The sequence below is a fragment of the Oryctolagus cuniculus genome, chromosome 9 (assembly GCF_964237555.1).
Source record: "Oryctolagus cuniculus chromosome 9, mOryCun1.1, whole genome shotgun sequence".
Taxonomy (NCBI): Eukaryota; Metazoa; Chordata; class Mammalia; order Lagomorpha; family Leporidae; genus Oryctolagus; species Oryctolagus cuniculus.
This window is the reverse complement of record NC_091440.1, coordinates 17816615-17841032: the sequence shown is the minus strand read 5'-3', so window position 1 is coordinate 17841032 and position 24418 is coordinate 17816615. Positions and strand designations below refer to the sequence as shown.

General features: G+C 39.9%; 1 protein-coding gene across 2 annotated transcripts; it reads right to left on the bottom strand.

The window, feature by feature from the left end:
* Positions 1-482: 482 nt before the first annotated feature.
* On the bottom strand, positions 483-22774 carry TGDS (TDP-glucose 4,6-dehydratase). 2 transcript variants are annotated; one of them, XM_002713002.5, is made up of 12 exons: positions 22559-22774; positions 20033-20099; positions 19323-19391; positions 17855-17945; positions 8589-8731; positions 7459-7557; positions 6102-6161; positions 4903-4946; positions 4167-4332; positions 3556-3614; positions 2872-2969; positions 483-1706 (listed from the first exon to the last, which is right to left on the bottom strand). In XM_002713002.5, the coding sequence occupies exons 1-12, from the start codon at positions 22642-22644 to the stop codon at positions 1621-1623; spliced, it is 1068 nt and encodes a 355-aa protein (XP_002713048.1). In that variant the 5' UTR covers positions 22645-22774; the 3' UTR covers positions 483-1620. The 2 variants fall into 2 exon arrangements, with proteins under 2 accessions (XP_002713048.1, XP_008258321.1); XM_008260099.4 differs by having other exon boundaries at positions 22555-22772.
* Between the last annotated feature and the right edge of the window lie 1644 nt (positions 22775-24418).

Sequence of the window (24418 nt, the reverse complement as noted above, 5' to 3'; positions counted from 1 at the left end):
GGCAACTTGTGGGCAAGAGACAAACCCTGGCCCCCACTCTAGCAATTATTCCTTGAAGAAAACAACAAATTACTTGGTAATAAGCTGATGTCACCAGGCCCTTTCCATCCTGAAGGGGCCAGCAGTTGATCTGCACAACAGACCTTTTTCCATATTGGTTGGCCTTTCTGCCTGCCTTGCCAGTGCCAGCAACTCTATACTGCCCAGTGTTGCTTCCTCCTTCTCATCTGTATAGGCATCTGCTTCCTGCAAGACCCAGCTGACGTAACTGTCCTTCTTACCCTCAGTCAGGACAGTGCATGTCTAGTACCAATCATATTTAAAAAGTGAATGAAGACATTTTAATGGAGAGTTTCAAAGCCTCCATATGAAAACCCACACTCTTAATAAAGGGCCACCCAGCTTCCTTTCCCTTTCTCAACCCAAAATCCAATCAGTTACTTTTTCAAGTTTTAAAAAATATTCTTTAGGGCAAAGAAGGATTACAAATACATAATTTATTTTTATTTTTTAGAAATTAGGGTTTTTAAAAAATATTTATTATTTGGAAGGCAGACTGACAAAGAGACACAGGGGAAAAGGAGAGGGGGAGTGAGACAAAAGCAAGGGCGAGATTGAGGGTGATATTTTCATTTCCTGGTTCACTCTCCAAATGCCCTCAATGGCCTGGGTTGGGCCAGGCTGAAGCCAGGAGCTAGGAACTCCATCTGGGTCTTCCAAGTACTTGGGCCATCAACTGCTGCCTTCCAGTCCCATTAGTAGGAAGTTGGATCAGAAGCAGAGAAGGGTCTGAATCCCAGGCACTCTGATAACAGATGCAGGCGTCCCAAGCAGTGGCTTAACCCATTGAGCCACAACACCCTCCCTCCAAATTTTCCTTTTAATTTTTCTATACCAACATAAAAATACATTACTAAAAAAAGATCACATTCTACATTAAATACCTTACAATATTGAGAATTTCATAAATAAAATCATTTTAAATGGCTACCACATGATAAAGTTTCTCCAACAGAGGTTACATATAGATCAACACCTAATTTTGAAAACATAAAAACTTTACAACCTTCTTTTAAAAAGCATTTAACTTATCTATTTTTTAGAATCATCAAAAGTTAAAAAGTGCTAGATATGCTTCCATTTTGTTCTGTTTTTAAAACAATTATAGCAGAACTTCAGGCTTGTTATTTAAAAAAAAAAAAAAAAGTAAATTAGGGTGTGAGACTCATCCTATATTGCCTACAAATGGCAACTTGATTCCCCAGGTCCTGGGAATGGTTGGGAAGCCCACTGAGTTCATGGCCATCTTCCCAGCACCACATCCTGTCTTTGTTCTCAGAACAGGAGATAACTACTTCTGGCCCATGCCTTGGGACAGTCTTTCTTTGTCTACTTCTTCTTAATTTCTAGGAGAAAAAAAATTTCTGAGAGAATTTTGATAAGGAAATCGTGTGCCAACACTGAAACTCTTCCAAAGACTGAAGCATTTTGCACTAGACTTTCACACAGAAAGTCATGAATCTAATTCCAGATGAAGAGAGGACACTTCATTTGGTCACTTGATTTGCTATCATTTGTTGAGGTAGGATAATCTTCTTCTTTATCTGGAAACTGTCCTGGTTATATAAATGGCGGTTGTACTGGAAAGGGTTCTAATGCCTTTTCCGCATTCTTCCAGTTATGAAAATTCTCTCTGTACCACTCAACTAATAGAAAAACATAAAAGACAAAAATTAAAAATTAAAAACTAAATATCAATTAACTAACATTTCCTGAGTCCCTGCTAAGTACAAAAAGTCTTGTCCATCAGTTAATCAGCAGGCGAGGGTAATTCAATGACATATGCAATTTGATTTTGAACTTATAATGAAGTTAATCAGAAGATATTTCCCCACCTGAAAAACTTAGAATTCAAAATCAACCTTATTGTTTTTCTTCTCTGAACTTAAAATCCCCTTCAATGCTGAATTTGTTGGTTTCACTACTTAAGACATTCTGATTTTAAGGAATTAAAAGAAGCAGAGATAAGTCATTTGCATTGCTTTTAAGGTTATAGAAAAAAGTATAATATATATTCATATAAATATGATATTACTGCATCAGAGGCATAGTGACATGTGAATTTCTCTCCATTAACATAAAATTATTTTATGTTGCTATACTATCAATATATCACTTTTTTAGTTAAAAGAAACTTGATGGTTTTAGATTATCTTTAATTTTGCTTTTAAATATTTAGTACAAGTATTTATACTTCAAGCTCTGAATCAAGACTTTTTTTCCTGCATTTGGATATATCTTTCCTCATAAGTATATTTATAAATAAAGCTTTAACATATGTATATATATATAAATGTGCAAATTTATATGCACTTACTTTAATAGATTTATTGGTGCACACTGAGTTTGTTGCCAACCAGTTTGTTTCAATACAAAATGACTTAACATGCTCAGAGCCTGCAATTATCTATATTTCAGTGATCTAAGATGCACTGATCTTAAGACAGACTGTAATTTTACATGCCACTAAGGAGGAAAGGTACAATGGGAATTACAAAAAATTAGGGATTACAAAACACCCATCTTTCAGAGGTGGGAGGAAAGTGAAAAGACGTGTACCTCAGAATCAATGAAATAGGAAACTGACTAATGATAGTAAGATACAAGAAAACTGATCACAAGTTAGCCTATGAAATTCAAAATGTTTAGGAATCACAGTACTATAACTAGAAATATAGTGAATGTAACAATTTGAAAACTACAAATGATTCATCACAATATTCTACTGAATTCACACGATGTTCTAAAAATAAACTTCTTTCCATTTAAGTTTTTCTGAATCTCCCTCTAAAAGGTCAATTTATAACATACTTGTTTTTTTTATTCCTTCTTCCCAAGGCACTTTAGGTCTCCATCCTAAACCATGTATTTTTTCTGACTTCATTGGATATCTCATGTCATTGGTTGGTCTTGGAAAACAGAACAGATTTAAAATGACATTGTAGATAAATATTTACAAACTTAAGTACTAAGAGATATAACTCAGAGATCTTCACCATAATACAATTTATTTTTGTAAAGTGATTCTCTCCCGGGTGACACGCTTATCACAAAAAATCTGCAAATTAAATAAAAAATGTCATCTACAATCCCTGACACCTAACCCACTCTGTGCCTTATCCTGTTCTTACCTTCAGTCATAAGCTAGGTATGCGTGCAGTGGCTGGCACCCAGAAGTCCCTTCATAAATGTCTGATACATGAAGACATGAATACATACAACCTTATTAGAACTCTTCAGTGCCAAGACCTGGGTCCCATGCTTTTTATACTTTATAATTAACCTCAGACTTGGAAAGGATCACTAACTTTCTTTAAGTCACATAGCTAGTAAGTAATAGTGCTACACCTAATCCATAGGCGTTCATAGTTAGGAAAGCAATATGTTACCAAAAAATTCGAGATAAACTATTTTCAGTTAAGTCTCTATAATTTATAGTTTTATAAGTACTAAAGATTTCGCAACCTTCCTCCAGCGTTTTAACTTGTTACTCACCTATCGTTAACATAATCAACCCAATTTTCCATTTCAGACTCTGAATTGGTCTCTTTGATCTGTCAAAATGGAAGAGGTTTTTAAGCCAAATTATAAAATGAGAGCCGAGAATAACAATGGTGCTTCAGAGCTGATTAAAAAGACAAGAGGAACAACTGCCTCGAAGCGGGGGAGACGGCGGAAATGAGCATCACTTTCCTAAGGCCTGCCACACTCTGCAATCCAAGTTCTAGCCGAAGCTCAGAAAGAATACACATTGCATAAACTTCAGGAGAAAATGAATATTCTCAACTTTTGGTTACCTATTTGGGTCCCTCATCTAGCAAACCATAACACTTACAACCAATGTTTGCTAACACTGATATGCACGCATAACCATAATTATTTTATACAGGAACAGCATTGTTCCTTGATTCTAGGACACACAATTTTATATTTCTGAAATTAAGGTATTTCTTACAATTAAGATATATACAGTGAATGAAGAAAAATAAGGGATACAACTTCAGAACTTCATTTTCTACTCATTTGCTTTGAAATTGAGTAAACTACAAACTCTTGATATGGACTAAATTAGTGACAATTCTGAGAGTATCACAAGAGATACATACCAGTTGTATTAGTTCTTTGGCAAGCTGGACAACTGACATTTCAAAATTGGTTCCAATGTTATAAATTTCTCCTGGTTTTCCTTTTTTGAGGACAGTGAGAAATGCTTCTACTACATCAGTAGCATAAAGAAAATTTCTTGTTTGAAGCCCTGATCCATGAATGCAGCTAAAAAGATGAAATGAAGCAGAATCAAAATGTGGGGGAAAAAAAAAGAGTAAGCTCTCCCACATCACGGTAAAGAAATGACCCATTCAACTCAAGAAAATCCAATTCCCCAAGGGTTCCAGGAATTGCTGACTGAAAATCCAAATTCTCCTAACTGTACCTGATCCCCAAGCCTCCTGAGGGTACTCAGTAAGACAGTGGCAAATACACATGATCCCTGAGAAATATCTACTCATTAACTTTATCCATGAATTCATTACTATCAGATAAATCCTTTGAGAAAGTAAAATTATATAAAGATACACATTCTAATGCTGTAATTCCAATTTCTATGCTAGATCATTTGCGAACTGAAATTATCTTAGTAAGTAAATTATAATGACTTACATAGCATAATTATTTTGAAAACTATGACAATGTATGAAGAAAAAATTCTTAAATCTGATGGGACAGGTAATTCCATGGCCTCCAATTCTAAAACTTTTTCACTTTCAAGAAAAGACTGTCACCAAATACTACCAAAAGACACACCAGAAAAGCATCCAGGGATCACGGTAAATAACAACATACCATTTTCTGTTGTGTTGAAGCAAAGATATAAATTTTGGAATAACCTAAAAGAATATTTAAATACCATTTCAGACTTGGCAAATTAACTCATTAAAATGAATCAGAACTCATCATAGAATTAAATTATTAAGAAATATACATATGGCTAAATTTAAATTCCTTTCACCAAGAGTTTATAAAAAATCTAATACTTAATGAACTTAAACAACTCAGACAGTTTGATATTTTGTAAAAATGGGTTACCCTAAGATAAACTAATAATGGAAAAATTCAGAAGCCCTCATGTAAAGTTTGTTCTCATAAAAAGCTCACCTTTGGGTGGATTTCATATGGCCAGGAATCATACTTTAATATTGCTTTATATGTAACTACCTACTTACTAAGTGCTTGTGGAGTTATGAAAAAAAGTCATTGTCCTTGAATCAAAGAAATTACTAAATTTATAATAACCCTGTTAAGAATACTCTGAAAATTAAGCAAAGTAGCTATTATTACCATTTACCCTTTTCCTTGGGCAAATAGATCAATATAACCAACTGGCAAGAGAGAAAACCAGGTTCCAAATGTAGGCAGAGCAGGCAACAGTTACCGAAAATTGCACTTAATGATACAAAACCAACTGTGCAGGCATTTTTAACCTTTTAATTACATTCCCTTGTGCACTACTTATATTACTTTCTGGAAGCCATTCAAGCCTACAGTAACAAAAATGAGTTGGAGAATAGTTAGACAGCTGGTAGAAGTCAAACATGGTACAAGCTTCATGCATCATTATCTGACTGGCTTTTAACTTGCTGTCTCTGCTGACATATATTAGTCTGACCGCAAACTCAGAGTTCTAACTGCACTTGGCAGTGGTGGGAGGCCTCTATGGCTCTTTAGGGTCCTGGAAAACACAAGGCGTTTTCACACACATTGTCTCAGTGGATCCACCAAAATTTTAAGTATTTTCATTATCCCTTGTTTAAAGGTAATGATCATCAAACGGCCTAAGGTCACACCAGTTGGTGTCAAGTTGAGACTTCAAGTGAAGTCCTCAAACTCTAAGTCAATGGGATTTGGATGTGGCCTTTACAACATCTATCATTATGGATAAATATAACAAATTATTTTAGAGAAAAACTCAAGAGAGATTATTTTAAATAAGGATATGTCATAGCCAATAAAAACATCATTATGCATTCAGAAGTAAAATTTACCTTCTCTGGATACTGATGTGGTCCATAAACATTACTGCTTCTTGTGATGACAACTGGAAACTTAAAGAGTATTCAACATTAAGGTAATGGAAAAGTCTGGTATCATCATTTTAAAAATAACCAAGTTTTCAAATACAAGCGCCTCTGTCTAGACAATTTCACACATTTCAAGCAGAGAGTGAAGAGATTTTTTTTCTAATGTAAGGTTCCTAAAAGTACTGCGGAGGATGGCATTCAGGGATGGCAGAGATTCTGTAAGGAAGCTCCTTGTCTGGACAAGGCGAGGATGAATGCAGGTGGAGGTGGGCTTGCGAGTCTGACAGCAGACCACTAAGGACTTTCCACTTGATTACTTCAGAGACCACTTCTAAGAGTGTCCATTTCGTTAGCTATAAAACTTCAAAGTGGACTGTCCACATTGTCCTAACCCTTAAAAATATAAAGAGCTTCCACGAAAGGGGAAAGGACCAATGCTACAAAAGGCAAGAATATCATAAGGATTTCCATGGCTTGGCTTTTTTTTTTTTTTTTGGACAGGCAGAGTGGACAGTGAGAGAGAGAGACAGAGAAAAAGGTCTTCCTTTGCCGTTGGTTCACCCTCCAATGGCCGCTGCGGCCCGCACGCTGCGGCCTGCACACCGCGCTGATCCGATGGCAGGAGCCAGGAGCCAGGTGCTTTTCCTGGTCTCCCATGGGGTGCAGGGCCCAAGCACCTGGGCCATCCTCCACTGCCCTCCCTGGCCACAGCAGAGAGCTGGCCTGGAAGAGGGGCAACCGGGAAAGAATCTGGTGCCCCGACTGGGACTAGAACCCGGTGTGCCGGCGCCGCAAGGCGGAGGATTAGCCTAGGGAGCCGCGGCGCAGGCCTGGCTTGGCTTTCTGACCCTGTTCCTAATAACGCCCCAAGTCAGTGGGAAGCCAAAGCAGGAGATCTGGACTGAAGACTAATATTGGGTAAGGCTGTCAGAGCCACCAAAGAAGCAAGTCGACCTCCCCTCCGTGAGGAGCCGAGGGACTGATCATGCAGATGGAAGCACGTGGCAGGAAGGGGAATCTGTCCACCTCCATCTCATAGGATTCCAACAGAGTTTTCACTATGGCTGTAACACTGTAGCTGTAACCAGTTACTGAAATAGGAAAAAAAAATGTATATTCAATTTATGCTTTTAATTATGAACTCTACAAGTCAGGTAGGTCTTATTTTGTCCACACAATACAGTACATCAGTTGTTCAAATTCCTTCCTACATACCTTGTCTGAAGTTGTGCTTCTACTCTAAAAATGGATGCCGACTTGGGAGTTTCGATACCTAAGTCCGAAGGAAAATGCATCAAGAGTGACTGAGACCACTTCTTACCTGGTACCGCTCCCAGTAAGACTGCACAAAACACTCAGCAGCCGCTTTGGATGACGCGTATGGATTTGTAGGTTGTTTGGGTGATGATTCATCAAATTCCTGATTAAAAAAAAATAGTTGAAAAGTATTATGCACACTTTCTAAGTAGGAACTTCAGAAAACTTATTACGAATTTGAAATGTCAATCACTGTGTTATAAAAGCCATTCCTTGAACCCTGCCGGCATGCAGTGCTCACAACAACCCAACAAGGCTAGCACAGGAGACAGCAAGTGCCAAGGCCTTGTAAGGTCTCCAAAGGAACCCCAAAAAGAGACTGTGAGGGAAAACAGATGGGAGATGAGACCAGAGGGCTGTGGGAGGCCAGGATCTGTCAAAGCTTGAAGCCAGGGTAAAAACACAGAGAGGGCCTGAGGAGCGTAATGCCATGATTCTGGCTTCTGTGTCAGATCTGGTAGACGGTAACAAGGGTGCAGGAAGGAAGTCATTTATCTGATAAAAAATTACAGAGATATGACAATGGTTGCTTCTCAAAAGCAAGACTAGGGATTGAGAAGAAACAGTTGGGGTCTCCACTTCTCACTTCTCACGGTAAAGTCTTTCTGAACAATGTGATTTTTTTCAGCATGTTTGTGCTTTAGTAAAATAAAAATTTATTTAAAAATAAAATAAATAAAACAAAATGAGGTCACTGAAATACTGACTATGAAAAATGGAGACGGGAGAATAGAGTCATATTTTTGTGGACAAAATATAATGTCTACAATTTCAATGTCTACAATAACTGCACACTCTCTCTTCGACATTCCAGTGTTTTCCTTACGAGAAGAGGAAGGTGAGCAGATGGTAGGGACACTGCCATCTGACTCACTTATGCATTCATCCATGGGAATAACATTCATCATGTTTGTTAAGACAAAAAGGTAGGAGAGCTGGTGCTCTCCTGCCAAACAGTCCAGTGATGTTTAATCTGTGCAACACTAGGCTGTCATTTCCCATTTGGGGCAGCATCATTTGATTTGAACAGAAGAGACAATGGAATAACATTTTGGAGAGTGCCAGTGTAGGTAAGAGGACAGATCTGTTTCATGGTTCGTGGTAAGAGGTGACACACACATTTTCTACGCTTACCTTGTCAAGGCTACCTCCATACACTTCATCTGTGCTGACATAAATAAATTTTTCCACTCCAGCTTCATGAGCAGCACTGACTAGAACGTGAGTCCCATAAACATTAACATATGTAAACTCAAAAGCACGGACAAATGAAAGATCTACAAAGGAAGAGAAACAAAGCTAGAATGATTCCACCTAAGGGACAAAACAAATAACAAAGGAGGGACTCAGGTACAAGGAAAGTGCTATTCATTTCCTTTATTGCAATAATTTCAAAAATAACATATTTATCATTTCTTTAAATCTAAATCACATAGTGTACGTAAATTCCTAGAGCCTTCAAAAATTATCAGTGCTAAGTGTACAGCAAATATTTTCTTATTCTGAAAAGAAGAAAATAAGATAAGATACACCTGAATTTAAAATGTTGTTAAATTTTTAAAAAGTTTGAAATTACTAGGTTCTGATATTAGAGGGCTAGGCTTTTCAGATCAATAAGTGCTGGATAAATCATTTAAAAATAAATTTACTTTGAAATAACCTCTCTAGCCAGGAAAGGGCAGGGGGGTAGGAGCCTTTCTTAATTGTCTTAACTTGAAAATTCTGACTATGTAAAAATTCTTTCATGGTTAAACACAAATGAAAACAATGTTAAATAACAAAGTAAAAAGACATACAACAAACTGGGAAAAATATTTTCACTATCAGGGATAATTTTATCAGTTAATCTCTTCAATCTACAAATAACTTCTAAAAAATATTAAGAATAACCCCCCCAAAAAAGAAAACTGAGTAGGATACATAAATCATTTAGAGAGAGAGAAATACAAACAGTCCCTAAGCTAATGATGTTCAACTTCACTTATAGAAAGAAAATTTGAATTAAAAATTCAGAGATAGAATTTCTTGCTTATCACACTGGCAAAAATTCAAAAACTTAACAATATGGGAGCTGGCTTTGTAGTGCAGTGGGTTACGCTATTGCAGGCAACCCAGATGAGTGCCAGTTCCAACACCAGCCATTCCACCTCCAATCCAGCTCCCTGCTAATGTGCCTGGGAAAGCAGCAGCAAATTTCCCAAGTACTTGAGCCCCTGCCACCCGTGTGGGAGACACGGATAGAGTTCCTATCTCCTGACTTCAGCCTGGCCCAGCTGGGGCTGTTGCAGCCATCTGGGGAGTGCACCAAAGGATGGAAGCTCTCTCTCTCTCTCTTTCCACTCTGCCTTTCACATACATACACACATACATATATAAATCTTAAAAAAAAAAAGATAAAATGTGTATTATAGGCTACCACTTGTCCAAGAAGGGCAGTAGGATTGTTGATACTGTTTGTTTTAAAAAAGGATAGATCACAAAACTAAAGCATAGAAAGTTATCTACAGGACAATGCAGCGAATACAGTAGAAAGAATAGGGTTCAAAATTAGATTTCTCTAAATAAATCTTATTTGGTAGATTTAATCTTGGAACTGTATACATATCTTATATAATTGAAAAACAGAACTAAATCAAAAAGAAAAAGCAGCAGTTGCTATACATCAGAAGCAAAATCAGACAAATGGCTCTAACTACATATTTACTTGGTTATATAACTATACAAGGAATTATTTCAAGTTTCTTTAAAGCAAAATAATTTGACCACATACCTAATAGGAAACTATTAAAGGACAAACGCCTCATGCAAAACTTTCTGTTTTTAAATTTTTATTTACTTAATAAGCAAAGAGACAGAAAGAAAGAGACAGTGAGAGCTGCCATCTGCTGGTTCACTCCCCAAATGCTGTGAACCAAGAACTTAATCCATATCTCCTCGTGGTGGCAGGGACCCAAAGACTTGAACCATCACCTGCTGTGTCAGGGTGTACATTAGCAAGAAGGTGGAACTGGGAGTAGGATTCAAACCCAGGCCCCCAGATATGGGATGCAGGCATCAGAAACACCAGGACAGCAGGGGCCAGCGTTGTGGCACAGAGGTTAAAGTGGCCTGCAATGCCAGTATTGCACAGGGGCGCTGGTCCAAGTCCCGGCTGCTCCACTTCTGATCTAGTTCCCTGCTAATGGCCTGGGAAAGCAGTGGAAGATGTCCCAAGTGCTTGTGCCCCTGTTCCCATGTGGGAGACCTGGAAGAAGCTCCTGGCTTCAGCATGGCCCAGCCCCAGCAATTGCAGCCATCTGAGGAGTGAACAAGCGGATGGAAGAGCTCTCTCTGTCTCTCCCTCTCTCTGTAACTCTGACTTTCAAATAAATCTTTAAAAAAAAAAAAAAGAAAGAAAGAAACACCAGGCCAAATATCACTCTTACGATTCTTAAAAGGATTTTCAGCTATCATAATGTCAGAAATAATGCTGGTAATGTTGCACTGTTTTGTGTGTTATGGAATAAAGTAAATGAGTAATGATAATGTTGCTGTCAAGAACTGATAAAGAAGATACAGAAGCAAGATCAATGAGGTTAAATAAAAACTCTGAACTTCAATTAGACATCCTAGTATGAACTCAGGATATATTTACTCTTAAACAAACAGACCAATAAATAAATATTCCCTATTTCTATCAACTGAAAAAGCCTAGAAGAAATATCCAACCAGCAGCAACGACCAGTCTTAGTGTCCAGATTGTGACCTCCGAATACCATTTCCCATTCAAAAGAATTAGGGATCCTCAGGCAAAGGGTTGATTTAGATCTTGGGAAGAAACACTGAAGATGAGCCTGGAGCATCCTGTGTTCTTACTGTACACAGAATTAAATCCAAACATATCAACAAGCTAAAATCAGAGGGTAAACATCAAAGACTACTAATGTGATATCAACAAGGACACAGAAAGCAACAAGAAGCTCTTAATGGCTAAAGGTGGGCCAATTTGAATATAAAAAAGAAAAGTAACTGTAATTGATTAAAACAATAAAATCTAATGTGTTAAAGAATCCATGAATTCACAATAATACCCCCCAAAAACAAAGAAAATGAAGATGCTATGAAACTCATTCATTGCAATAGAATCTAGTAAATAAATAAAATGAATCAAGAATTAAACCTAGGGGAAAGCACTGTGGCACAGCAGGTTAAAGCTCCGGCCTGCAGCGCTGGCATCTCATATGGGCACTGGTTTGTGTCTTGGCTGCTCCTTTTCCTATCCAGCTCCTTGCTATGGACTGGGAAAGCAGTAGAAGATGGTCCAAGTCCTTGGGCCCCTGCATGTGTGTGGGAGACCCAGAAGAAGCGACTGGCTCCTAGCTTCAGATCAGCTCAGCTCTGGCCGTTGTGGTCACTGGAGAGTGAACCAGCGGAATGGAAGACCTCTCTCTCTGGCTCTACCTCTCTGTAACTCTGTCTTTAAAATAAATAAAAATAATTCTTTAAAAAAATTAAATCTAGCTTTTTTGTAGACATAAATGGAAAATAAATAAATGATATAATTAGAATATTGCAAATCCCTAATAACCATGAATACCAGCTACATAAAGTAATAATGTCTAGTAGGATTGGAAAACAAAACCAGATAGAATTCTAGATTAAAAACAGATGTGGGAATGAATAAACAGAGTTAAAGTGTATGACACAGGAGGAGGGCAAAGGTTTTGAAGGACTTTACACTTTGCTAAGCTAATGACACAAGTGCAATTTGTAGGGTAACCATTTAAAGAATACCGACAAGTTATGTAAGTTCCAAATTAGTAGAAGAAAAAGAGAGTAAGAAAAATTGCTCATGTGAGTCTTTGATAAAGCAAGCATCAATCTAAAAATAAAAAAAGAATTGAACCAAAAATACAAGGAAGAATTTTTTTTTTTTTTTTATTTTTTTATTTTTTTATTTATTTTTTTTTTTTTTATTTTTGACAGGCAGAGTGGACAGTGAGAGAGAGAGACAGAGAGAGAAAGGTCTTCCTTTGCCGTTGGTTCACCCTCCAATGGCCGCCGCTGCAGCCGGCGCACCGCGCTGATCCGATGGCAGGAGCCAGGAGCCAGGTGCTTTTCCTGGTCTCCCATGGGGTGCAGGGCCCAAGCACCTGGGCCATCCTCCACTGCACTCCCTGGCCATAGCAGAGAGCTGGCCTGGAAGAGGGGCAACTGGGACAGAATCCAGCGCCCCAACCGGGTCTAGAACCCGGTGTGCCGGCGCCGCAAGGTGGAGGATTAGCCTATTGAGCCACGGCGCCGGCTACAAGGAAGAATTTTTAAAAAGTTTAGAAAGCAAGCAAGAGAACAGAACAGGTAAGAATAGCACATGATGAACTGGTAGAAATAAAACCAAATAAATCAACAAGCTCAAGAGTGAAGGCAAATACCAAGGATGGTTGGAACAGATTAAAAAAAAAAAAAACAAAATCCAAGCACATGTGGCTTCTAAGACATGCAGCTAAACCATAAAGCTAGATGAAGACTGGAAATAAAAGGATGAAAACAGACCTATCGTAAGAATACGAATCAAAAGGAAAGTGATAGAGCTATATTAACGTCAAATTGGACTTCAAGATAGTATACATCACCAAGGAAGAAGATTATATGAATAAGAGGTTCAATCCACCAGAAATAAACAGGAGTTTTAAAAAATATGATTAACCAACTTAACCTAATGCAAGTATAAGGAACAGTGAACCCAAGGTTTTCATAGTAACGTTCCTTTCAATACATATAACATTTTATTGAAAGTGACCATATACTGTACCAAAAAGCAGACTGTAGCACAAATTACTGGAATGACACAGTATTTTTTCTAGCCACATACAATTAAGCTAGAAATCAATAACAGAAAGAAAATTCACACATGTGAAAATTAAGATGTACGTGTCTGTGTAATCCACAGACTAAAGAAGAAATCAGAATCCTAAAAACAAAAGATAATGAAAATAGCATAAGAAAATTTGTAAAGTTCAGGTAAAGCAGTACTTAGAAGTAAATTCACAGCCTAAACATATACATTACAGAAAACCTTAAAATTAGTAGGCTAGATATATCACAAGAGTTAGAAAAAAACAAATTCAAACAAAGTAGAAATATTAGTAGAGGTAACAGCAGAAATTTATTACATAGAAAACAAACATAACTAGAAAAGATCAACAATATCAAAGATAATTTTTTTGAGTAAGATGTAGGTGGGTTTGCTTTGCTGGTATCAAGAATTATAAAGTAACAGTAATAAGACAGAGTGATACCCGCATAAGGAGAGACAAAAGCCAATAGAACAGAGTAGAGCCCAAAACATAGAGCTAAACACACTGGACACATGATTTATGATGAAGTGGCAATAGGGGAAGGTCAAATTTTTACACTCAACAATGTTGAGTCAAACTGATAGTGATATGGGGGAAAAAATCAAATTGCAAAAGGTAAAACAATAATTTTCAAGAAAAGAATATGAAAATATTTCCATGATTTTGGAAGTAGGAAAAGAAATCCTACAGAGCGTATCAAGAAGACTACCCATAAAAGAAAAGATTGATGGGGCTAGTGTTGTCCTGTAGCAATTAAAGCTGCAGCTTGTAGTGCTGGCATTCCATAAGGGTACCAGTTCAGGTCTCAGCTGCTCTACTTCCAATGCAACTCCCTGCTAATAGCCTGGAAAAGCAGAGGAAAATGGCCTAAGTGCCTGGGTCTCTGCACCCATGTGTGAGACCAGGATGAAGCTCCTAGCTCCTGGCTTTGGCCTAACCCAGCCCATGCAGTTGTAGTCATCTGGGGAATGAACCAGCAGAAGGAAGATCTCTCTATCTCTCCCTCTCTCTGTAGCTCCGATTTTCAAATAAATAAATATAGACTACATTGAAATAAAGAACATTCACCTATCACAAGACACCATTAAGAAAGTAAAAAAACAAACTGCAAACCAAAAGATAATTGCAAAAGGCTTGAATCAATGCTAAAAGACTCAAAAAGATCTGTAAGGAAAAAATTGACACTCAATAGAAAATGGACAGGAAACTTAAACAGGAACTTTTTAGAGAGGATGTACCAATAAGAAAAGGAGGAAGATAACCCAATAAAAAAATGCAAAGGTTTTCAACCTCAGCAGTAAAAGGGGAAAAAAAACACAGAAGATTGGCAACAAGCGTTGGCAAGTATCTCATCAGTCGCTGGCTGGAGTGCCCAAGTGCTTTATCATTGAAAACATAAAAGAATTTACTCTACCAGATGTGAATTAACTATGTTCATCCATATAGAGTGTAATCAACATAGACAAACAGATAAATGAAAAGAACAGAGACAGAGAAACACGAATCAGAGTGCTTGACATGTGACAAAACCAGTGAACTTTTCAATAAATAGAATAGGAATATTTGGTATTCAAATGGATAAAATGGAATTAGCCCCCTACCTCATACACATATAAAAATAAATTTCAGGGGCCGGCGCTGTGGCACAGTGGGTAAAGTTGCTCCCTGCAGTGCCAGCATCCCACATGGGCACTGGTTCGAGTCCCGGCTGGTCCACTTCCGATCCAGCTCTCTGCTATGGCCTGGGACAGCAGTAGACAATGGCCCAAGTACTTGGGCTCCTGCACCCATGTGGGAGACCCAGAAGAAGCTCCTGGCTCCTGGCTTTGGATCAGCACAGCTCCAGCTGTTGCGGCTAATTGGGGAGTGAACCAGCGGATGGAAGACCTCTCACTCTCTCCCTATATCTCTCCCTCTCTCTCTCTCTCTTTCTCTCTCTCACTCTCTGCCTCTCCTTCTCTCTGTGTGTAACTCTAACTTCCAAATAAATAAATAAATAAATCTTAAAAAAAATGTCAGATGGGTTACTAAACTAAAAGCAAAAGGCAAGATTATAAATCTTTTAGAAGCCAATACAGGACAAAGTACCTTCATGACTTTGGGGTAGGAAAGAACTTCTTAAAACTAAAAAGCATTGACTGTAAAGAAAAAGACATACACAAATTCAGCTACATTAAAACTAAGAACATCAGGTCAGGCATTGTGGTGCAGCAGGTCAAGTCACTGCCTGGGATGTCCATATTCCAAATGGGAGTAGTAGTTCACGTCCCAGCTATTCTGTTTCCTATCCAGTTCCCTGCTATGTGCCTAGGCCCCAGATGATGGCGCAAGCAACTGAGTTCCTGCTACCCACGTGAGAGACCCAGATGGAGTTCCTGGCTCTGGTTTTAGCCTGGCCTAGCCTCAGCTGTTGTAGCCACTTGGGAGTGAACCAGCATATAGAAGATATCTCTCTCTCTCTCTCTCTCTCCTTGCCTTTCAGATAAATTTTCTTTAAATAAAAAGAAATAAAGAACATCCATTTATCAAAACATACTACCAAAAACATGAGAAGTCAGAGTGTGAAAAGACATTTGTAATACACATAATAAAGAGCTCATGTCCACAATGTATAAAAACTACAATGTCATGGGGACCGGGGCTGTGGCACAGTAGGTTGAGCCTCTGCCTATGGTGTCGGCAACCCATGTGGGCACCAGTTTGAGTGCCGGCTGCTCCACTTCCAATCCAACACCCTGCTTTGGATCAGCCCAGCTCAGCTGTTGTAGCCATTTGGGAAGTGAACTAGCAGATGGAAGACTTCTCTCTCTGTCTTTTCCTCTCTCTGTAACTCTGCCTTGATAGATAGATAGATAGATAGACAGACAGACAGACAGAGATAGATAGATAGATAGATAGATAGATAGATAGATAGATAGATAGATAAAAACTGGGGCTGAAGTTGTGTCATGGTGGGCTAAGCCTCTGCCTGTAGTGCCGGCACCCCATATGAGCGCCGGTTCAAGACCCAGCACCTCCACTTACAATCCAGCTCTCTGCTATGGCCTGTGAAAGCAGTCGAAAATTTGGGCCACTACACCTACTGCACCCACCTGGGAGACCTGAAAGAAGCTCCTGGCTCCTGGCTTCAGATATGCCCAGCTCTGGCCATTGTGGTTACTTGGGGAGTGAACCAGCAGATGGAAGATCTCTCTCTCTCTTTCTCTCTCTCTTTCTCTCTGCCTCTGCCTCTCTGTAACACTGCCTTTCAAATAAATAAATAAATCTTTAAAAAAAACTATTACTCATTTTTCTCACTGAAACTCCTCTTTTCAAGAGAAAAAAGTAAACCAATTTAAAAATGGACAAAATATTTCAACAGCATTTCACAAAATAAGGAATTCAATTAACTACAAAACACATTAAAAGTATCCAATCTTGTTAATAAACAAGGAAAATACAAGTGACAGGCACAATGAGAGATTACTACATGGTGCTGAGATTGGCAAAAATGGAAAAATTGGACAAAACTGAGATCTAGAGTTATAGGAATTCATATATTCCTGGAGAAGTACAACTGATATAATTACTTTGGGAAGCAGTCTGCCATGATCTCAATGTTGAAGTAGGCAGATCTTATAACCCTAGTTATATACTCAAGAGTACTGTGTACCAATGTGTGCAATAACACATGATTAACAATGTTCAGGATAGTACTGTTCAAAATTGTCCAAAAGTGTAAAGAACTCAAATGTCCATCAAAAGTAAAATATGTAAGTAAACTGTGGTGCACCCTTAGACTGGAATACTGTATGGCACTGAAAACGAACAAACTACATACACTCAACCACATGGATGAATATCCATGGGTTTTGAAAAATTAAGACCAAAAAAACCGTACATGTAATTTTATACATACATGTTAATAAAATTTAAAAGCAGTCACAACCAACACATTGTTCAGGAATAAATATATAAATAGGAAAATTTAGAAGCAAAGGAACTATAACCTGAAACAAGGCCATAAGTAGTAGTAGCATGACTACTAAAGAGGATTCTCTGACATTCAGTCTATTGTTCAGGTGATGGCTACATGGTTACTCACATCACCACCTTTTATTTAACCATGTTTCTAAATTCTGCTCAATACATATGTCACAAAAATATTAGACTCATTATTAGAAAATATCTCAGCTGTATAAGGTGGTATAAATAAAAATACAATGTTTACCTATGTATCCTATTACCCAACTTAAGAAAAACAATAGAAAATACCCAGTTGAAAGCTCATCTGCCCATTGCTCTCCTTCAGAAGTAGTCACTAAGCTGAATCTGTTTAAATTCAAGGCATTATGATAACATTCAAAGACGTATTTCAACCTAATTAACAAAAACAATGTAAAAATGCCAGGTATATTAATGACATGGTGACCACGGGCCTGACTTTCCGGTTCATCAAGGTATATCCTCTTTCAAGGATCTGTACTAAGTATCTACTCATTCAGCCCCATTACTGGACTTTAGATTTACGCTAGGTAACCACGGGCGGAAAATCTACTAATTATAACATAAAACAATGCTTACCTACATGTGTTTGTGCAGCAAAATGTAGTACTATATCTATTTTCTCTGTTTCAAAAAGTCGTTTCACAAAGTGAGAATCACATATGTCACCCTGTAGGAAAAAGCGGACATGAAAACACTAAGTGTCACTGAGTGCTCTCATTCACAAAAATCACTTTTACTACAGCATCTCTCCCTTCCCACCTCCCAGTTTAATAGCAAATATCTTCAAAGTTTAATCAGGTGGTCAAGAACATATAGTAATGGTGTGTTTCTCCAGCATTTCAATTCAAAATATTTCCCCAAGTACATGTGAAACAGTATTTTACTGAGTACCAATTACTACTAAGAACTGTGCTAGTTTTTTCATAACATTCTTGCCAACTTACAAGCAGAATATTAATAGGGAAAGTTTTAATGCTTTAGAAAAATCCTATGAAATAACCATTACTTAAATATATTTAAAGTAAATGTAACAACTGAAATGATATTTTGAAACTGTATTGGGGGCCGGCGCTGTGGTGTAAGGGGTATAGCTGCCGCCTGCAGTGCCAGCATCCCATATGGGCGCCGGTTCGAGACCTGGCTGCTCCACTTCCAATCCAGCTCTCTTCTATGGCCTGGGAAAGAAGCAGAAGATGTCCCAAGTGCTTGGGCCCCTGCACCCATGTGGGAGACCCAGAAGAAGCTCCTAGTTCCTGGCTTCAGATCGACCAAGCTCCGGCTGTTGCGGCCAACTGGGGAGTGAACCAGCAGATGGAAGACCTCTCTCTCTCTCTCCCTCTCTGCCTCTCCTTCTCTGTCTGTGTAACTCTGACTTTCAAATAAATAAATAAATCTTTTAAAAAAAGGAAACTGTATTTTCCACAATTAAGTAAAATATTTGTGCTTTTGATGTTTTTAAGCATTTAATTGCTTTACAAATACACCTTCTCAACAATCCTTTAGTAATGAACATACTTATACAGAAAGAATTATGAAATGGTTGCTTAATATGTTCTTTTAAATTTTATGGATACAAATAGAGTTATAGTGGTAGGTACCATAGCACAGTGAGCTAAGTCACTATGCTTGATACTGGCATTCCAAATCAGAGTGCCAGATGGAGTCCTGCTAGTCCACTCCTGACCCAGCTCCCCGCTGTGCCTGGAAAAGCAGTAGAAGATGGCCCAAGTGCTTCTGCTGCTACCCCTGAGGGAAACCAGGATGGAGCTCTTGGTTCCTGGCTTCGGCCTGGTTCAGCCCTGGATATTGCAGCCATCCACGTAGTAAATTAGCAGACCAGAAGATTTCTCTCTCTCTCTCTCTCTCTGTCTCTCTCTCTCTCTGGCTTTCAAATAAGTAAATAAATCTTTAAAAATAAAATTACCTGATCTTTCAAAAGGTCTTTGAAAATATGCCTTCCAAGGCCATATTACACAAGTTTATAAAGGAGAAAGATCTTATAAACTCTGCATGACTAAAGAGATGCTATATATGAATTCCATACCTGTATAAATTTGTAGTTCTGTTTGTTGGAAATGGTTTCAAGATTCTTCAAGCTTGCACAGTAATCCAGCTTAAGAGAGTATGGGAGCAGGAAGGTGGGACAACACAAAAAGTGATAACATTAGCTCTTCCCATAAAATACTAATTTATTTTAAAGATCATAGATGTTAATAATTACATAGAAGAACATATCATCTCTTGAAAATTTTAAGATCCTGACATCTTAAAAGCCAAAAACAAGTAACTTTGTTTCTTTGTCAGAATATACACAAAGAAACTTTTTATAAACTTCTACTCTAAAAAAAGTACCTGCCCAATTTTCCCTCCAGCCACTAGAGACTAGAAAGGTTTTTTTACAGAAAAGGAATTAGTTTGAAAACAAATGCAACATTACAAAATAAAGTAGCCCAAGACCAAAAAATGTGAGTTATCCCACTATATTAACTACTGAATTCAGAATGGGTGAAGGTTTTCTTTTGGTAAAAATACAGCATTTATAACTATTACTTTATAGAGTAGCATAATAAGTGAAAGTTTCAGAAGACTTTATATAAGATCAAATGCAGCATGAGCACATGGTTACACAGACCTCTACGTCACTAAAACCACTAAGTAAAAACGAAAATATAAACAGGATTCTAGTAGTTTTAAATATTTTAACAGAATTAAAATGCAATTTCAGTGCATGAAGCTCATTTTTGTAAAACTCACCTTGTCTAGATTTATTATCATATAATTTGGATAATCTTCTACTAAAGAGACAATCACATGTGATGCACTACAAAGAAAAGAAAATTATGTTGGTGGAAAATGTCAATCTTCCTAAATTCTACAGTGTTTTCCTAAACTATCAAATACTTGGAAATCATTCAAAGATAACTCTAAATTTTTCAGATACCAGAAACAATATAACTACACTATATACACACACACATACCTTCCCCAAACTTCGCAATATTTATAAGCAAAGTCTTATGCTCCCTTTAGTCTATGTAGAACAGAGAATGTACTGTTCTGGATATAAGGAGAAATATTTGTTTAATCAAATGATGCTGTTCACATGTGCCTCTCATGTGAGAGTCAAGCAGGATGGTAAGTACAATGGGTACCAGTCCGCACAACCATACTGAAACTATGTGCCTTTTCAGGAATTGCAGATGTAATTAAGCAAAAATTAGATGAGTATGAACATGGTCACTTGTCTATGCTTATAAAGTAATTTCTACAACTGCTTTCTCTTGGTAGGAGAATTTGATTGTATGAACCAGAATCCTGGTGGGGAGGAGGAGGGGACACAGAATCCAACGACTGAACCTAGGTTTCCCAGGCCAATACGATGGAAACCACCCTAAGTTATTTGGCCCTAGTGGCTCCTGGCTTCGGAGTAGCCTAGCAGGGCCTCACTCCATGAGATCATTGACCATAGTTTTGTCACTACAGACGTAAAACAACGGTCCCCCAGGAACAGGGGGAGACCTTGAGCAAATTATGAATGCAGTTTGTACTTGGAAGCCCTTTCACATCATTTTCTGGGACATACCCTGGCTGGACCACAGCTCTCACACAAGCACTACTTCATTTCCGTGTTCCACTCCTCGTTAAGTGAAACTTGGCTGCCTGGTACCCTTGGCCAAGTGACTGTCAGATTACAAGGGGTGATTTCACGTGCTAATGAGCAAGAACCTCCAATTCACTCTTCTTCCACTAGACACAGAGTTTCCTGAGGGCAGGGGGGTTTCCTGTTTATTAGTCACTCATACAGTCATTCCATTCAGCAATTACTGAGGACCTTCATAAAACGGGTCAGCCATTCTTCCACTCCTGGGTACGCACCAGTCTGCCTTCTAGGGAGTTTACAATCTAGAGTGGGAACACGGGCAGTAAGCAAGCAAACACAAATCCGCCATAGAATTTCAAGTGGGGCTCAGTGTGTTAGTTGGGAGGGGGCTATTTTAAAGAGTGGTTAGGTAAGGCTTCTGAAGGCAGTGATATGTGAGTAAAAACACGAATTGAGGCCAGCGCCACGGATCACTAGGCTAATCCTCCGTCTTGCGGCGCCAGCACACCGGGTTCTAGTCCCAGTCGGGGCACCGGATTCTGTCCCGGTTGCCCCCTTCCAGGCCAGCTCTCTGCTATGGCCAGGGAGTGCAGTGGAGGATGGCCCAAGTCCTTGGGCCCTGCACCCCACGGGAGACCAGGAGAAGCACCTGGCTTCTGCCATCAGATCAGCGGGGTGCGCTGGCCACAGTGCGCCAGCCTCGGCGGCCATTGGAGGGTGAACCAACGGCAAAGGAAGACCCTTCTCTCTCTCTCTCTCTCTCTCACTGTCCACTCTGCATACAAAAAAAAAAAAAAAAAAAAAAAAAAACATGAATTGAGGGGCGGAAACCGACCCGCAGTAAAGGCGAAGCAAAGGCTAGGGCCTCCGGACAAAAGCAAGAACTAGCCTAGTGTGTGCCAAGAACTCCAAGAGTTTTTGGGCGGCAGGTGTGGCAAACCGAGGGATCCGAGTGGGAAAGCAGGGCGTGAGCGCTCGAGTCTTTCCATCAGGGAAGCTTCTACCTCGGACGGAAGCCTGATGGAGCAAAACTTCACCCAGCAACTAGATCTGATTTCGTTCAGAAACACTGCCTCTGTGTGAGGAAGACCAAGCGTGCAAGCAGGATGGTCAAGCCGGAAGCTACGGCCGTGATCCAGGTGAGGAAGAGGAAGAGAGGCCGAGAAGTCCCCTTAGTGACAGCTTTGGAAGTGGACAGAGTTCGTGCTGACCAAATGAGTGTGAGAGAGAAAAGGACATCGCAAGTCTAGCACAGGTCCAAGCACCAAGACAGAGGACTCGTTATCAAGCCTGCTTGATAAATAAATAATACAAGCCCCATCTCAGTGCCCAAATCGTCCTCGTGATGGTAGGGGGCTCCGGGCTGGGAAGCTTATGTCTGGCGTGCGCACTCGGAGAGGTGCCAGGTGGCAAGGATCTGGGGCTAACCAGAATGGGACAGTGGCACAGCACTTCTGCATTGGGAGGGAGGCGTTTACAAGAGGTCGCAGTTTCAAAAGAACCCGTCATCGCAGGCCAGGGAGAGGAGAGAGGGAGGAGGATCCCGTTCGTGCATCAGGACCCCATGTCAGACCCCTCCCCCGCAAAAGCTGGACCCAAACTGCCAGTGGCAAGCAGAGCTCAGGAAAAGGTCGGGAGTTCCAGGGAGCCACTGCTCGGCCAGTGGCGCCGTTACCTACATGAAACCAGCACCCCCGGTCACCAGGACCCGTTTCGCAAAGCTGCAGGGCAGACCCAAAGGTTCCACCCAGCCCGCCGCCGACATCTCCCAGCTCGGCAAAGCTCAGCACCGTAAAGCGCTGGGTCCACCACGGAAAGGGAAGGTCCACCACGACTTTTTGCGACGGGCCTCCCTCCCGACGCGTCAACGGGGAAGTCACAGGCGGCTTCCGGAGAAGCGATCCCCGCCCACGGATGGGCTAGGCGGGGCCGCGCAGCGCCACTGCGCAGGCGCAGCTCTGCTCCGTGACCGTCCGGGCTGGGGAGAGCATGTGGGGTCACTGGGGCTCTGAATCTGGAAAGTTTTTCCGGCAAGTGTCGCCTCTATGAATAAGGCTCTAGAAGGCTAGAGTTGTGAATGAGCGTCTTCTTGTACTTGGGGCAGTTTTCTTTTTGCAGGGTGTGGAGATGGGAGGTTGCCGTTGCAAAATGAGCTTTCATAATGTGCTGTTGGTCTGTCAGCTCAGGCTGCTGGCAGTCATGACTCTTTCCTGGAGCCCACCTAGTATAGCCTGTCCTGTGACTTCCTCATTGCTCACGGTGCCCTAGCCTCCCACCCCTAGCTCCGCCGTCAGCTGGCCAAGCACACTAATCCCCCGCCCCCCGGAGTCTGGATCTCCCTTGCCCTCACTTCTTCAGTTCTCGGCTTGAATGTCATCCTACTAGAAACTCGTTCCTTCACAACCACAAGTCAAATAGAAAGCTCTACCCAGCCGGGCCAGACCGTGTTAGCCTTCTTTACTTTTACGCATAGCACTTCTGAACTATACCTTGATGTAATTGCTCCCACAGCTCCATGAAGTCTTCATTTTGTTTCCTTCTGTAACCCCAAGTCCCCAAGACCAGGCCTGGCACAGTATACACCAAACAATAAATATTGTAGAATAGAAGAACAAAATATCTTTTTTTTTCCACATGTGTGTTTCAGTAAAGCCTAGAAAGAATTAGAATGACGTCTATATGGATCGCTCATCTGTTACAACCCTTCTTGGTGGCAAAGTGGTCATATGTATGAAATCTTAAATATACATACTTACTGTATGACCCACAAATTCCACAATGTATAATGTAGATAATTATTTGTCGTTAAATTACTACTTGCTAATGAAAAACAGGCAATCTAAATGTGTATTATATTTTCTAAATTTTAAAACATAATAGACCTTTAAAAAGAATGTACCAACATGAAATGAGGACCAAAATAGATTGTGGTGTGTTCTTACTCTTTTTTCTGACCAGACTCCCAGCCTTCGACACGTCCCCAAGTTGACCCATGATTCCCAGGCAGGCCACAGGATGGGCACCTGATTTATCCTAGGGCTTTTGAAAGCCATTTATTGCGATTTTAAATTAGACCAAGATTCTAGTATGGCCAGTTTCCCTTCTTGAAGTCTGAGGTCCTACAAATTTGACTATTGTTGGTGACAATATTCTTGCAAATGAACCAGGGAACCAAAAAGCATCTCTTCAAGAGAGGAAAACTAACATGACACAATGGTTGAGCCTCTGTCTGCAATGCCGGCATCCCCTGTAAGGGATGATTCAAGGTTCAGATGCTCCACTTCCAACCCAGCTCCCTGTTAATGTGCCTGAGAAAGCCGTGAAAGATGGCCCAGGTGCTTGGGCCCCTGCCACCCACATGAGAGACCCAGATGGAGTTCCAGGCTCCTGGCTTCAGCCTTGCCCAGCCCCGGCCATTGGGGCCATTTGGGGAGTGAACCAGTATGTCTCTCTTTCTCTCTCTGTCTCTCCCTGTTAACTCTGCCTTTCAAGTAAAATAAAAAAGAGAGAAACAAAAATAATCAAGGGGAGGGTGGAAG

Bases quoted from the DNA above. Each gene is read 5' to 3' on its own strand.
- TGDS (XM_002713002.5), bottom strand. From the start codon at position 22,644: ATGTCGGCGGCGGGCTGGGTGGAACCTTTGGGTCTGCCCTGCAGCTTT. The intron at 4,947-6,101 runs GTAAATTTTACT...ATATTCTTTTAG, and splicing joins CACATCAGTATCCAGAGAAG to GTTATTCCAAAATTTATATC. The intron at 4,333-4,902 runs GTATGTTGTTAT...TCATCTTTTTAG, and splicing joins CTTCAACACAACAGAAAATG to CTGCATTCATGGATCAGGGC.